The following is a 17,296-nucleotide window of genomic DNA, read 5'->3' on the forward strand; positions in this document are numbered from 1 at the left end:
AGAGGACTTCTACTCTAAGCATCTCACGAGTAGCTCATATGGAAAGAGGTTCATGGAGGCTTGCACCAAATATTCCATATACTCGTAGAGTTGGGATGCTCCATTTAAGAGGTTCCTTGCTTGACTAATTAGATGACAGATGGGTTAACTAAAATAGCAAAGCACTTGGTATCTTTTGTTGGAAATTATTTGCCTCTGAGTTTATTTAATGGTTGCTTACAGATTACCTCATCCTTTGTAACTTCTCTCTTAAATCTTATGTTCAGTTCCTTTAAAGGAGCCTATTCCTGTCTTTAAGTACATACACTGTGAAAGAACGTTCTCTCCTTACCATAATCTAAGTTTGCATCTTGCAAAGGAATTCATTCTCTTGTATTCTAAGTTTGTACCTCATCTTTTAAACATTTTTTCTAACATATTTGAATGGCTGAGTGAAGATTATTAGCAAAATCTTCTAATGCATATGGCTATCTGTACCCAGATGGTAAGGATAGTTACAGAGAATGCAACTCGAGATTATTGCATTTCTGAATTACTTTCTCAAAGAGGCTGCATATAGGCAAAGAGTTCATTGCCATATATTGCATATTCTCGTACCGCTTAGGAAACAAAAAAAAAAAAGAAAAAGGGAGAGGAAGAAAAGGGGAAAAGGGAAAATCTTTGGGTGTATCACCACCCCAACCACACATTTCTAAACCATATTTTGCTGCAGGAATTTGAAGCCCCATTTCCTATAACTCATCCTGCAAATTGAAAAAATATATGAGAACAGAATTTGAATGTGTTTAAGCCGGGAGATCCAGATAAATTGAAGAGAGAAGCATACGTGAGCCTCATCATCATCATCATCATCATCATCATCTTTTTCTGTCTCTGCATTAGATTCATCATCGGATTCATTGCCTTCTGCATCATCATTATCCTCCTCAGCCTGTCCCACAAGTAAGAAGAGTAAGAATGTTTGGCTTATGCCTAATGAAACCCTGGAAGAGACTTTATTGAACTTACATCTGAATCATCTGGGTCATCCTTTGATTCCTGAAATGATCAAATTCAGAGTTAGAAACCTATCCTATTAATTAATAATACAGACTGATCCAGAAAACATTTTGGCTATGCTTTCAGAAAATTCGAGAGTAACAAAATATCCAGTAATTTGCTGTGGCTAAAAGGGTCCTCAAAGTAGCAAATAGAGCAATTACCATAAGGAGTTATCTAGAAAACCAGAATTTTTCTTTCAATAGTTAAATATCATGAGACACCAAGGTAACTGGTCATTAGAGCAGGTACATCAGGTGTTAAATATCAAGCCAACTAAAATACTATCTTTTTATACAGTAATGAGTGGCCACCAAAAAGAATTAAATACTTTCTTCCATGTGAATGCATGCATGCATGTACATCAGGTCTTAAACATAAAGCTAACTTAAATAATATCCTTTTATACTTTAATGAGTGGTCAACAAAAAGAATTAAATTACTTCCTTCCACGTGACCGTGTATGCATGTATGCTCACAATAGAGAACCACAGGGCGAACTGTGAAATCTGTCATTGAAGCACAAAAATACAAACTTATGTTGCCTACAAAGATATCTACAGAGAATGAAGACAGTACCTCTTCTTCTCTTTTCTTCTCTTGCTCTTCAAATGCCGTCTTCTCAGCCTGCAAATCAGTGAGCTCAAAATCAATAGAAAATACAAAATTTCATAAAGCAACATGAAACAGCAGATTGCAACATACACCCTTGTGCTTTCCCCAAGTTTCTTCAGCAAGCTTCTTTGCATAATCAGGATCATCGCAAACCAAAATATTGTCGAACATGGTCCCAGATTTCACCTGGTGCATGCATTTTGTAGCTTGCTTGATTAGGATGTGAATTATAATTTAAGAATAGCACAGGGTAAACCATAGAGATGATTACCTGCCACAGTTCAATGCCTACATATTTTAAATGGGGGTAAATAAAAAAATCTGGGTCATCCTTGAAATCTAAAAAGGCAAAAAACACACAAATTTAAGATGTTGAAAATATATCAGTATTAGAAAATAACATTAAAGAACACCAAGACTGCAAACAAATTAAAATGTTGAAGTGGAATATGCAAGAACCTGGGTTGTCAATCATAGGTGCCTTCCATTTTCCCTTGTAGTTGGGGTTTTTTATTTGCTGCCAATGGTTCAAGAACAATTAAGTGAACCGTCAACTTCCAAAATTCCATAACATCATCTTAACTAATAAACATTTCAGCGAACCTTGGGCTTCCATGGTCCCTTGTACTCAGGGTTAGCTATTGTTGGAGGTGTCCATTCACCATCTTCCTCATCATCCCAATCTTCAGGCTAGGGTCATAAAGCTGATTATTCAGTAACAAGTTTCTCCCCATGAAATTATGGTTCCTTATAAAAGAATTTACCATACTGAACTATAAATTCTAATTACTTACCTTTTTGGCATCAGGATCAGGTAGCTCCTTTGGAATGTCATCATAACCCTTCATACAAGATGTGGTATATGGTCAAACAAAAAGGTCTCATATTTCTATTGGAATTTATGAGTTAAGTTTCCAGATGAAGGAAAACTACCTCTGGCTTCTTATCTTCAGGGTCAGGAATATACTCTTTATCATCCCAAGCTTCAGGCTGTAAATCCAACACATTCTTCTTGTCAAAAAGGAAAGAAAATCTAACACACTCTTGAACTCTGGGTTACTGCCAAAATTTAACACATAATGCAACAATCTAAACAGAAGATAAAAAATAACTTCTTATGAGTAATTACTTTTTTGGCTTTGGCATCCTTGATCTGCTTTGGAGGGAGAATGTCCCAATCAGAATAAAGACTACCAGATTGTTTCTCCACATTGTCGATAAGGATACTGTAGGTAGCATCAGGTCGGAGAACAAAAGTATAAACATGTGTCAACTGGTCAGTCTCACAAGGCACATCCTTCTTGATCAAGTGATTTGATCCCTGGTATGAAAAAATGGCATGAACTTTTTTGGTGCTATATCCGCATATGTCAGGTCCAAACATGATACTGCAGTCCACAGAATACAAAATTTGTCAGGTTAGAACCCAACTAGGAAAGAAAATTGAAAGGAGCAAAAAGGATTGTTCAGCAGAGGCACATGTCACCTATAAGGGGTATCACCACCAAATTTCTTTTGATCAACTTCACCACTGAGCAACTTCATGTAGCCACCACCACAATCTAGCTTTTGTTCGTGCTTAACAGAAAACTGGAAAACCAAAGTCTTATCCTTGTTACTGAATTCAGGGAACTCAGCTGAGATTGCATAGAACTTATAGTCTTCACTAGTCTGAATACCTGGACCCAGATTCAAACCATATAAGTAGTCTGAAAACTCTTAATAAGGAAAATCACACCTGAAATGAGAACCCTTAAACAGAAGCAAGAGGTCTCAAAGCACTTTTCGTCTTTGTTAATGTACAGACAGTATAATGATGGATAGCATACCTTTATCATTCGGGTCCCCACTCCATTTCCCAGAAGTGTAGTTCCATTGCCCTGCCAAGTTCTCATCTTTCTTCCAATCAGATACAACCCATCGATCCTCCCATCCATCTAAATGTTAGCCATTATGGAAACATATTCATAAAACTTAGTAAAAAGGGAAACAATTTGAAAAAAGAAGTGAAGATTAATGAAAAACAAAAAGTTATACATCTTCCATCCAATTGACCCAGTGAAGAGGACAAACAAACAAATCGCCAAGCATACCAAATGAATCAAGTGAAGTTATACATCATCCATCCAGTTGACCCCATGAAGAGGACAAACAAACAAATCATCAAACATACCAAATAGGGATGGCAGTTTTGTGGGTTACTCGGGTAACCCGCCCCACCCCTATTGGAACAGGTATGAAATATAAAAATCAGGTATAGGACGGGTTTGGGGATATTTGAAAAACCCAAACTGGGCTTAGGATGGGTATGGATTTTGTCACAACTTGTCCCACCCCGCCCTAAATATTAATTTACGAAATTATCCTTCAATTACCAGTAGAATACCAAAAAACTCCCACTATTTATAGACTTCTTTCTTCACATTTGCCCTAATTCTGACGGCCCATTCTTCTTCTTCCTCCTCCAATGCACTACATGAAACCCTATATCCGAGATCAATAGCTCTTCTTCATCCCCCCTCACACCAATTGAAAGACTCCGAAATCAATTCCATGTTGCTCTTGCTTTAGCCTCAACACCCAAAACTCCTCTGCTGCATCGTCAAACTGGTCATAGGCCACATTGTTCCTATCCACCACTCATTTGTACCCATCGTTGGCATCTTCAAGCTTCCTCAATCTCCTTGCCCGAAATATGTGTAAGGCAATCATCTAGAGCACTATCTCAAAGTCTTTGTCTGAGAGCACATCACAAGAAGAATGTGAAAGTTTTTTAAGTAGTGAATTTAATGAAATCCTAGTTCAAAGATTGGCCATGAGAGGGATCCAAATCCATGGCTAATGTTAACCCATGTTCCCTTTTGGTTCATTGTTCATTCTGCCATCTTCTGAATTGTTCAGATGATTTTTTTTTTTTGGTATTTTGCATTAGTTTTCAATTATTTAAGCTAACTATAAGCTTAAAATTATTGATAGTTGTGGTGTTAATTTGAACTTTTACATATTTTTTTTTCGTTCATATTTGATAGATGATCAAAATCTCATTATTTTCAGTGAAAGAAGAGTGCAATTAGGTATGGTATCCACCCATTACTAGTTAGGGTTATGGCTTGGATCGATAATACTAGACCAAATTTGACAAAATGCACATCAGGGATGTGCCAAGGATGGGATCATTAATCCTTTCGTCAACGGGGATGGGAACAAATCAACCTGCCCCAACACAGGTTTGGGATGGGGATGAGAGATAACCATGTAATCAGGACGGGAATAGGATAGGGGTGGCCTGTCCCAAACCCACCCTGTTGCCATCCCCAATACCAAATGAATCGAGTGCACCATATCTCAAGAATTTAAAACAGTGAAGTTATAAATCATCCAACCAGTTGACCCCGTGAAGAGGACAAACAAACAAATCACCAAACATACTAAATCAATTGAGTACACCATATCTCAAGAATTTAAAACAGTTTATACAGATGCTGTAAACCCTGTTACTGCAAGGAAAAGTATCTTCCCTAAGGCGTTCCCCAAATATCCAGCATAATACCAACAACATAGCATCCCAAACACCTAAAAAAAAAAATATAAAACTCTGATTACATTCTGCAAAGAACACAAGACACCGGGCGCCCAAGTTTTCCAATAAATCACAAACCATATGCATTGCAACCGCCAACAACCAAACCGCAGGCTTTGGCATGAAAATGAATTCTTTTTCAAAAGGAAAATGCTGCAACCCTCCTTCATTTCGGAGAAAGAAGTCAATTCAAAAAAAAAAAAAAAAAAAATGCCTTAATCCCAACTGCATGTGATCATCCACATGAACCCTTTTTTATTAGTTCTACACAGTGAACTTCACAGCAGACTACAAATTTTTTAGCCACACAAGCAGAATAGCATTGTTATCATCGGAAAACATATACGCATGCATTAAAACCTCCGAAAATTTGAAATGGCCATCCTTGCCGTCCATTCAGATAGAAAGAAAAGACAGTAACCTCAGAAACGAACAATTTTTGAAACACGAAGAAACAAAAATCACCATGCATCCATCTGAATCAGAAAGTGATTCTCACGACACACAGTAACCAAATTCGCGGATTCTTCTCCCAATTCAACATAGAAAAACCGAAACGATTCGATTCGATCATGAATTGATCCAGTAACAGAGGAAATGAGTGTGCATACACCGAAAAATGAGCAGAGATGAGAGAAATGTGTGGTTACCTTCAAAGCGCTCTTCGAAATAGACGTGTGACGAAGCGACTGTGAGGAGAGCGAATACTATCGCAACAATGAGATTAGGGCTAGTCGCCATCGCTGAACCTTGAGAAGTTCTTCCACTCAGAAGAACACTTAGAAAGTTCGCCAACGTATTGATCTATTTTAATTTTTATATTTTTTTTCTTACCGTGATAAACTGAATTTTATTCCGTTTTCACGTCCATTGACGTGGTTGGCTTACATTTTTTATTCGTTTTTATTGCGCAGTTTTTTATATATCCTTTCATTTATTTATTTACTGAATTTTCTATTATTTTCTATAATAATTTTAAAAAATAATTTTTGAGAACGGGTTTTTTAAATCACTCTTTAATTTTTATAAAACAAACGTTTATTTGAAAACCTTAAATATTTTTATTGTATACTTTATTAGGTAATGTAATATTTTTATTTATAAATTTTATATATTTTAACCATATAATTTAAAAAGAAATAAAAAAAATTACTTATAAGATGTGATGTTTGGAATAGAAAATTTTGTACAAAATATAGAAATTGTACAAAAAAAAATCAAGTACATGCTAGTTGAAAATATTTAAGAAATTAAAGAATCTTTCACTTCCTCAAAATTTTCAAGTTTTAAAAAAACCTTTTGGTTATGTTTGGTTCGAAAAGTACAAGGAAGAAAAAAAAATGCTAAAGAAAATGATTTTATCGTATTTGATTGTCCTATAAAATATTTCAAAGAAAATTAAATATAATTAAAATTAGTTAGAAACTTATATATTTTAAAATTATTTAATCTTTATATTGATAAGTTAAAATAAATAAAATGAGTTTAAAGTAGCAAATAAAAATAATTTATTATCTTTAATTTTATTTTTTATTTTCTTTCACTTTTTATTTCCTTTTACTTTTCCTCTCTATTTTCTTTCTTTTGTATTTTCCATCAAATTTTTCGAGAACCAAACACAGTCTTTAATAAATAATAACACTAGTTAAATTTATACAAAAATATCTATACTTCTTTAAATTATAGATTGTAACAATTATTTTCAAATAATACTAAATATAAGTGAGATTTCATATTTTCTTAATTTATGATATATTTTTTATTTTAAAAAATGGAATATTAAAATGCAATTTATCATTCAAATGTAATTCGTTTTGCAATCTATTTTTTGATAGAATACACTTTGTTATATATCCTATTATACCTTGCACCAATAAGAGTCAAAATTTCATAACTTGATCTAACTACAATACCGAAGTGTATTTTTTTTTCAATACCTACTAAAAAGATATATATATCTTTTGGTCTTATTATTTATACTTTAATCTCATTTATTTATTCTCTTATATTTTGATTTTATTTGTTTATATATTTATTTAATAATCTAAATATCATCATATATCTTTATGTAATAATGTAAATCTCATCAGACATATATATCTTTCGGTCTTATTATTTATACTTTAATCTCATTTGTTCAATAGACATTACTACAATATGTTATCATTTCTCTTTCATAATCACATAAGTAAGTAATCACATATATTTCAAAAGCACTTTAAAGACGTCGCTTTTCATTTTCATATTTTTATGCTTTGAGGGTTCTATTAAAATTCTAAAATATATTTTTTTATAAGGATTAATTTCATTCACTTTTCCACTAAATATACATAATTCTTTTGTGTTCAAATTTCATCAAATATGTATTATATATATATATTTTCTTTCTTTTTTTTCACTCCATCCACATTGGGAGATACAAATCTGTACAACATCTCTTAGGAGATTTTACCAATCATGTCATTTTCATTCAGAAAATCAATTTCCGTATAGACATTTATGGCCTCCCCTCTATCCTAAAAAAATTTGCTGCAAATGAATATATCACAGAAATGGAATGGAAAGAAATGTATTGCACTTTGATCTTCTATAAATAGCTAGTACAGCATTTCCAGATTGCCTTTAGATCAAAGGGAGCTTCCCATTCGTGTTTAGATTCAATCCCAAAAAAAAAAGTATTACAGGAATGGAGCTATTTTCGCTTCTTTGTCACAGGAGGATTCTCGGGGACTTCATCTTCGTCTTCTGAAGAAGCTTCCAGTGGTTCATCAGGGACGTCATTAGGAACATTATGTTTGGTGATGAATTCCTTCAGTATGCCCATGCTCTCTTCTTTCACTGAAACCAATTGTTCAGAAATGGTACCTTTGCTTGCATTCACAGAATATGTTTCTGGTCCAAGGTTAAGCGTCGCTTTAACCCGAGGCTTAGGAGGAGAGCCACCCTCAGTCTGTGCCTCCATCACGTGTCTTGTGTGTCTAGACAATCTGCATCACAACCCATTGGAGAAAAAGATCAGACTGGGATTTTCTAGACCCAATATTGGAATAAATTATGTGTTTTCTATGATTTCCCATTTTAAGAATAAGTGGATAAACTGCTTTACCTCAAAAGCCTATTTTCTCTACATTTGAAAAGAAATCAATTGCATCAAATAATTGCCAGAACTACTGCCATCGACATGGATACTAAATCACCCTGGTAAACTGGAAAGTTTGATAATCCTGCTACAATTGCCTTGCTAAGAAATTGCCTCTTGTCATGAATCTTTACATTATGCAAGCTTTTATACTTCCTAATTGTAGTGTGGAAATTTGTTTTCCAGTTGTCCTAAGTGCCTTCCAGGGCAGAAGAGTTCTCTCCCATATGAATCTACAGCAGCCACCAGTATCATTGTTGTCACTCCCTCCCTCTCTAGCCCCTAAGAATCAAACCTGAAACCAAACCAAACAAAACCAACCCCCCTTCTTCCTCCCCTCTTCCCTCTTGCTCTCCTATGGACCAAACCTAAAACCCCCTTCCCTCCCTCCCTCTTCCCTAAGAATCTCATCCCCCCATCTCTCTGTCTATCCCCTGTGTAAGAATCTAACCTGAAACTCCACACAACCCCTTGCCACTTGAGCTAGGCCTCAAGGGCTTCATCGCTTTACGATTTTCCACCAAGCTGAATGAATCAGAGGCAGAATAAGAAGGCAAAACTAATGAAGATGATACACTATGTTTTGTTTCAGATTGATTTTTTTCCAACTAGGATTTGGGAATGGCAATCCAAGTTTGAAACCACTGGTGAATGAGTTTCAGTGAGGTGGTCTCATTGAAAGAGGCACTGGATTGCAAATGAACCCTTAGGTCCATACAAGACGAGGGACTCGACACAGGCATATAAAGTTTTTGATACATTTGACATGACTAGCCACCAGAGTAGCGGTAGCAGCAGCAGACTTCCTCATCCACATCCCCATATCCAAAACCTTTTCAGACTTCCTTGTGGATGTTGTGTGGTTTAAATTACCTCCCACAGTTCCAATCATGTGTTTTCCAGTGCAAAAACTCGTTAGGGGAGAAAATCAAACCCTGATTTCTTTTGGCATCAAACATGGAGAGAGTCAAGGTTTTTAATTACCTAAGTCTTCGCTCTGCGTAACGAGCTTCTCATTCTTTGAACATTTGAGCAAAAATCACATAATTTCAGTTTAAATGCACCGACCCAGAAACTAAAATCTCATCTTTCTCTAGTCTGCATTCTAATTCCATGTTTCAAAGAATTCCACTCTCCCAATACTTACAAGCAGTACCGACCATATATCAAACACCTGGGTTCCCATATTCTCGAGAAACCACACCACAAACTGATACCCTAATTTGACCATAGATTTCTGAATTCAGATGATGAACATTGCCAATAACAAAAACAGGTGGGTAGTTCCAAATACATATAAGAACAGAACAAAGAAATGAAACCCAGAAAAATGAAGCTGAAGTAGATGAGAAAACCCAGAGAAAGAGCAAAGAGAACCAGAAGAAGAAGAAGCCCTCAAGCGTACCAATGGAAGAGCTCGGCCGCTCAGTCTGCAGGGAAACCAAACCCTAGCTTGCGAAGTTAGAATAGTAGGCCTTGACCCAAAAACATAACTGATTTAAAATATAATTTTTTTTTAGGAATAGAATATAAATTAAATAAATAAAAGGATTTTCATCATTATTATTTTCTTTCAAATGGGTTTTCATTAATATTTGTAAAAAAAATATTTCTTCCTTCTTTTCAATAAATAAAATTGAAGAAATATATATATATATATATATATATATATATTTTCAAGTCTTCCATTTATTTATTTGGTTTTTTTGGTTTTTCAATATCTTGTATGGATTTAATTTTACTAAGCTTTGCATTATCTTGTGTAAATATGATAAACACTTCATAAGATAATTTTAACAATTTTGAAAAAGTTGTTACCATGTATTTTTAATAAACTTTTAGAAATTACACCTCAAATAAAATATTTTATATAAATTAATTTAATTTTCATTTAAAATGTAATAAAATATGTTTTAATAAAAACATTTTAAAAATTTTAAAATAAATATTGTCTTCAACAAGATGGACTCCCTTCATCTAACAATATGATGGAACCACATCGATCTTCATTTTGATACTAAGGACTATTATAATGTCATATATATTATATTTCTATATAAAATGTTTTTATTTAATAAAATCAAATATTTCTTAACTCAATTCTAACTTTATACACTTCTAAAATTTACCAATGTTTTTCTTTTTTATTATATCTATGTCAATTATACTGACAAAATAACATAACTTTAAAATATGTATTCTTACTTATTTTATCATTTTTTTTAGAATTTTTTCAAGCATTTTTATGAATTTTAAATAATTTTCGTTCCATTGATATTAGTGGAAAGTTTGATTGTAAAGGGTTAAAGTTTTAGGAATGTCAATTTTGAAATTCTTTCCAGGGTTTGGAATTGAAGATGGTGAACTCCTTTCATCTCATTTCTGCAATGTCATGAAGGAAAAAATATAAGGGAAATTGGATCAAAATGGACAAAAAACCCTCAATATTGTAAAACTAACCCCCCACTTTTAATAGCCTCCAAAATGACCCGATCTAGACAAAAATACCCCTAAACTACATCAACTCCTTTTTCCCTCCCATTCTAATTTTATTTCCCTCCATTCACCTCTTTTTTATTATTTCTTCCACTTTCTCCTTTTTTTTATTTTCTCCTGTTATTCCGTTTCTCTCTTTTCAGTGCATTTCTTCAAGTCTCACACAGTTTCTCTTCGGATTTCTTCAACTTAAAGCGCTTTAAGTTGTGGTTGGATAAACAGTGTACGTTTATTTTTATTTTTCCATATTTTTTTCTTTCATGTTTTATTTATTGAATATTTTCAAACATTTAATGAGATGTAGTAAATATTTAAATAAGTTTGAAATTGTTATAATTTTTTTAATATCATTTACAGCCATGAAAAAAGGGATTAAAAGAAGGAAACCATCAGCTTAAAAAGTGTAGTGTGGAGAAACATTGTCTATATGAAAAAATCAAATAATGGTAAGTAATAAAACTTGTGGAATTTTATGATGGTTTTGGTATTGTTTGCATATTTGTTCTTTATATAGATGTAAATATGTGTGAATAGGGTTTTGATATAATATATAAAGTTATCTTTTTTAGTTATATATCAAAACCTTACGGATATTAAGTTGAACTTGACGTGTGTTAAGTTAAACTTGACGTAAGTTAAGATTGTATATAGTTATTTTATAGTAACATTATATTATTGTTATTTTATTTAATTATACTCAATTTGAGTTGAATCATTTGCAAATTACCCTTGACATTAAATGAATTATAACATAACCAATCTTTTAGTAAAGAAATATATTTTTATTGTTTAAAATAGTTTAGAGTTACAATGTTTGAATTTATTTAATAACTATATACATTGTATTTCTTTAGCATTATTGGTATTATTTGAGGTAGTAAAGATGATTAATAATGTTATTTATTTGTTGTTTATTAAAAAAATAAATATGTGTAATGAAATAATATGTATTTAATAATGAATGAGTTTTTTAAAATTAATACCTACTTATTGGTGCTAATGCTATGATGTAACTAAAAAATATTCTAATATTATTTGTTGATGCCACTAATTGAATTATTTTGTTATTTTAGTGGTTGATGAAGTAGGAATAATGCTTTTATATGAAGGAGAATGGGTACGAGATGGAAATGTTTTCTATTTCGAAGGAAGTAAAGGTAAAGGCATTGAGATCCCGAAAATTATATCATATAAAGAGTTATTAGGAGTTGTCCATCATATTCTGAAGCTAGATCCAACAAATTGTTTTCTTTCAATGAAGTATGTATTCAATGCCAACATACCCACAAGTCTTATACAACTAACTGACAATGGGGATGTGAAATTCTTTATTGGTTTAAATTGTACAAATGGTAAGCTGTCTGTTCCATTGTGCATCATAGTTGAAAAGAGAATTGATAATCACAATCAGAAATCAATTTGCAATTTTTATTTTGAATGTCATATGCCTTCTGAGATTGATAAAGAATTGAATGGAGACTCAATGTTAATGCAAAAAAGTAGACACATTCATTGTGATTCAGTTGAAACTGTTACTGTTGATGGTGAAAATGGACCAAGATTTCAAAATGAGTCACTTGAAGGGTATAAAGTTCATGATTGGAACATAAATGAGACTGCAATTAATGAGGAGGATTATAAGATGAATACTAACCCTACTAGTGATAAGCAAGTGACCCAAATTGGCTCATTCAGAACTAGTTCAACTCAAAGTGCAGAAATCTTGACCATGATTGATACAAATGATGGTTTCATACATGACAATCCCACTATAATCGAAGATGTAGCAAATGAAAGACAAAACATGATGCAACAACCTATAGTTAGTGGAATTAGTGATGACCATCTAGAAGAGCACCAAATATACTCAAATAAGAAAGAATTATAAAGAAAGTTGTATATGATGGCTCTGAAAAGGAAGTTTGAGTTCAAAACAACTAAATCCACTACTAAGTTATTGCTTGTTGAATGTTTTGATAAAGAATGCAAGTGGCGAGTTCGTATTACCAAGTTGGGGATTTCCAATATGTTTCAAATAATGAAATTCTATTCAACACACACTTATCGGTTAGGTATGATGTCTCGTGACAATCGACATGCAAGTAGTTGGTTGATTGGTGAGAGTATAAAAGAAACATATCAAGGGGTTGGTTGTGAATTTTGACCAAAAGACATTGTAGCAGACATTCGAAAGCAGTATGGTGTTCAAATCAGTTATGATAAGGCGTGGAGAGCCAAAGAACTTGCTTTCGGTTCTATTAGGGGATCACCTGAGGAGTCTTATAACACTTTATCATCCTATTGCAATGTTTTAGAGCAAAAAAATCTTGGTACCATTACTGATATAGTTACTGATTGTGATAATCAATTCAAATACTTTTTTATGTCGATTGGTGCATCTCTTGTTGGGTTTCACACATCAATAAGGCCTGTGATTGTAGTTGATGGGACATTTTTGAAAGCAAAGTACTTAGGGACTTTATTTATTGCAGCGTGTAAAGATGGCAACAATCAGATATACCCTTTAGCCTTTGGGATTGGTGATTCAGAAAATGATGGTTCATGGGAGTGGTTTTTACAAAAACTGCATGATGCACTTGGACACATTGATGATTTGTTTGTGATATCAGATCGACATGGTAGCATTGAAAAAGCAGTACATAAAGTATTTCCCCATGCGAGGCATGGTGTCTGCACTTATCACGTTGGACAAAATTTGAAGACAAAGTTCAAGAATCCTGCAATTCATAAGTTGTTCCATGATGTTGCCCATGCTTATCATGTTTCAGAGTTTAATTTTATATTTGGGCAACTAGAGATGATTGACCCAAGAGCAGCAAGATATTTGATGGATATAGGTGTTGATCGATGGGCACGTTCATATTCTACCGAAAAAAGATATAATATCATGACGACAGGGATCGTTCAAAGCCTTAATGCTGTGTTGAAAAATGCTAGAGATCTTCCAGTTTTGCAATTGGTTGAAGAATTGAGAAACTTACTTCAAGAATGGTTTGTGACTCGTCAACAACAAGCAATGTCAATGTTAACTGAACTTACCATGTGGGCTGATGGAGAACTTCATTCAAGGTATAATATGTCAGCAACATATCTAGTGGAACCTATCAACTCCAAGGAGTGTAATGTTAACTATGTTGGCATTAGTGCTCAAGTGAATTTAGACACTCGTTCATGCACATGTCGACAATTTGATCTTGATCATATTCCATGTGCACATGCTATTGCTGCTTGTAGTTTTTACAACATTTCATGTTACACTTTGTGCTCTAAGTATTTTACTACTAAAGCATTGTTATCTTCATATTCAGAGTGTATTTATCCAACTGGAAATGAAATAGATTGGGTAGTACCTAATCATATTCGTGACAAAGTTGTGTTACCACCTAAAATGAGACGTCCAACAGGAAGACCAAGGAAAGTAAGAATTTCTTCTGGTGGAGAGGGCAAGCACACATCTCGTTGTAGTCGATGTGGTTAATATGGGCATAATCGGAAAACATGCAAACGACCAATCCCTTGATATCATGATAGCTTTGGCACTCTATGAACTTACATGGAATGAAAATTGTAATAGTGAGCTTTTTTGTTTTTTTGGTACCCATGTGAACGGAAATGTAAGTTACTTTTTTTGTATAAGGTGATAGGATAAGCACATAGATGAATATTGTAATAATGATCCCCTTTTTTTGCATACCCATAGAAATGGAGATATTTGTTACTTTTATACATATATGTTATGATGAGTTATGTATAAAATATGAATGAAAATTACATTTTTATTCTCAAACTATGGACTCAACTGTTCTCACGTTTATTGATAAGGAACTTGACAATAGTTAAATTTAGGTTTTGTCTGAAGACTATAGACTTAACTACCTTCAAGTTTGTACATAAAACAACTTAACAATGGTTAAGTTCAGGTTTTGTCTAAAGATCGTTGACTTAACTGCCTTCAAGTTGGTACATAAAACAACTTGACAATAGTTAAGTTCAGGTTTTGTCTAAAGATTGTGGACTTAACTACCTTCAAGTTTATACATAAAACAACTTGACAATAGTTAAGTTCAGGTTTTGTCTGAAGACTGTGAACTTAACTACTTTCAAGTTTGTTCATAAAACAACTTGACAATAGTTAAGTCCAGGTTTTCTCTGAAGACTGTGGACTTAACTACCTTCAAGTTTGTTCATAAAATAACTTGACAATAGTTAAGTTCAAGTTAAAATGGCAACTGTAGACACAACTTCCTATGAGTCTATAGAAGATCAACTTGATACCTGTTAAGTCCAGATTAAATATGTTATTCTGGAATAGATTTCGACTTAATATCTGTCAAGTTTGTTCACAGTTAACTTGATAGTAGTTAAGTTCAGGTGTTCTATTAAGACTGTGGACTTAACTACCTTCAAGTTTGTACACATAACAACTTGACAACATTCAAGTTTAGTTTAAAAGGCCAATTGTATACATAACTATCGAACAACATTCATCAAAATATCCAAGTAGATATATCAACCTGTCCAACTACATTTATCAAAATGTCTAACTACATATATGAAGCTATCCAATTACACATAACAAACCATCCAACTACATTATCAAAATGTGAAATATCAACATGAATTCATTACATAGGCAAGTATTTCATATAAAATAACTCTGCTGCAATCTTTTCCCGAAACCAATCCATTCGAGCACTTGTTAATGACTTCAATGGATGGTTGTGCATTAAGTATTCAACATATTTGATAACAAACATACCACAATCACCACTGCATGGTACACAGATAATCAATGTTAGGGATATTATTAAGGATTAAGTGTATAAGTTATGAAAGTAAATTTAAGATCACTTACTCATTTTCCTGTTGAGAAATATCTTATAGCCGTTCAATTTCCCATTCTTGGTAGTTAACTTTTGTGTCACCATGAAACCCATAATATGCTATTGCATTCAATATATGCGGCAACAATTTGGCTAATGGTTTAATGGCAACTTGCAATCTTGCATTATTATTGATGCCCATCAATAAGTCATATACATATATAATCCTTCGATGAAGGTGGACAACTCCTAATACCCATTTTGAAATTGCAACCTGTTGACAATGAACTTGATAGCAGTTAAGTTCAATTTTTTATTAACATATATATTTAAATCAAAATTCTAAATATTTGGATAAAATAATTTCATAAAAATTATATTCAAATACGTTATAAATTCATAACAAATAACTTCATTACACAAAATTTCAAAACCTTTTGATGGTAAACTTGATAGTAGTTAAGTTTAGTTTTTTCTAATCATTCAAATATTGCTTTAAACCTTGGACTATAACCTCACTGAGAAAAATTTCAACAATTACATTATCAATTCATGAAAAATAAATTCATAAAAAAAAAAGATAATCGATTAAAAATGATAAAATTAAAAATCAAAATTTCAAGTAGAAAATTAATGCTTACTAAATCAGTTGATTTCTTCTCATTTTTTGATGACGATGACGAGGTTTCAAAACCTGGCTTTCTTTCACTTCTCTTTTTTCCCAAAATTTTATACCTCTTCTGTTTCGTATTTTTCATCACCGAATTTTTTTCTTCCTCCATGTTCATGAACTGAATCAACACACAATATTAGAAAGATGAAAAATAGGGTTTGATTGAAAAAAAAAATAAAAATAAACCAAAATAAGACACTTAGGGTTTTTTCTCATTTCATGGATGAAGATTCATATGTACAGTTCGAAAAACTAAAATCAAAGAATGAAATAGTGAAACTTACTTTCTGTTTTTACTTTGTGTTGTGTTGCCTTTTTGTTCTCTTGCAATAAACGGAAAAATCCTTCGTGATTTGTTTCTCGTAGGTTAACAGATGGAACAAATGGGTTTGCAGGGTAAGGAAGAGACACAACACAAGGGAAAATTGGAATTGAAGGGAAAATGGGCTGAAAAGATAGCTGAGGGGGTATTTTTGTCCGAATTGGGTCATTTTTGAGACTTAAATAAGTGAGGGGTTAGTTCTGCAATATTGAGGGATATTTGTCCCTTTTAATCGATTATCCCAAAATATAACCAGTAATGGTGAGTATTTTGGAGTTCAAAATTTTTTCATAATCTAAAATTGGTCCACACAAAGAATCTGTTCCAAGATTTACAGTAACCCACTGGTTGAAAGATGTATATATGGTAAAAGAATGAAGTTGTCTTTTTGTTTTCCGGGACTTTAAAAAAAATAAAATTTAATCTACATTTTTTTTTCAAATTTACAAAAATTTGGTTTCCATGATACCATAGATGTGCAACCATTTTCATTCTGCACATCTGGATCCAGTAGGGCTGTGGATAATGATGAGGTGGAGCCGTGGAGGAGGATGGAGACTACAAAGCAGAGAGTCTGAGAGTGGTCTGG

At 33.0% G+C, this 17,296-nt stretch overlaps 2 protein-coding genes and 1 long non-coding RNA gene across 4 annotated transcripts; 1 reads left to right on the forward strand and 2 right to left on the reverse strand.

Annotated features, from left to right (window-relative positions):
* Positions 1–494: 494 nt before the first annotated feature.
* Positions 495–6,043, reverse strand: LOC100264203 (calreticulin). Of its 2 annotated transcripts, XM_002270318.5 has the most exons (14): positions 5,884–6,042; positions 3,483–3,590; positions 3,140–3,332; positions 2,783–3,041; positions 2,587–2,643; positions 2,448–2,495; positions 2,257–2,343; positions 2,113–2,170; positions 1,925–1,992; positions 1,744–1,839; positions 1,618–1,665; positions 1,009–1,038; positions 827–931; positions 495–743 (listed from the first exon to the last, which is right to left on the reverse strand). In XM_002270318.5, exons 1-14 carry the CDS (start codon positions 5,972–5,974, stop codon positions 732–734), a joined length of 1,260 nt encoding a protein of 419 aa, XP_002270354.1. In that variant the 5' UTR covers positions 5,975–6,042; the 3' UTR covers positions 495–731. The 2 variants fall into 2 exon arrangements, with proteins under 2 accessions (XP_002270354.1, XP_059593881.1); XM_059737898.1 differs by having other exon boundaries at positions 495–931; positions 5,884–6,043.
* Positions 6,044–7,775: 1,732 nt separating this feature from the next.
* On the reverse strand, positions 7,776–9,972 carry LOC100250421 (uncharacterized). Its single transcript, XR_786208.3, has 2 exons — positions 9,778–9,972; positions 7,776–8,220 (listed from the first exon to the last, which is right to left on the reverse strand). It is a non-coding gene; the product is annotated as an uncharacterized LOC100250421 (long non-coding RNA).
* Positions 9,973–13,251: 3,279 nt separating this feature from the next.
* Positions 13,252–17,285, forward strand: LOC100259026 (uncharacterized). The gene is made up of 2 exons (XM_010654230.2): positions 13,252–13,958; positions 17,219–17,285. Exons 1-2 carry the CDS (start codon positions 13,252–13,254, stop codon positions 17,283–17,285), a joined length of 774 nt encoding a protein of 257 aa, XP_010652532.2.
* The last annotated feature ends 11 nt before the right edge of the window (positions 17,286–17,296 follow it).

This window comes from Vitis vinifera, chromosome 7, assembly GCF_030704535.1.
Source record: "Vitis vinifera cultivar Pinot Noir 40024 chromosome 7, ASM3070453v1".
In the NCBI taxonomy this organism is placed as follows: domain Eukaryota; kingdom Viridiplantae; phylum Streptophyta; class Magnoliopsida; order Vitales; family Vitaceae; genus Vitis; species Vitis vinifera.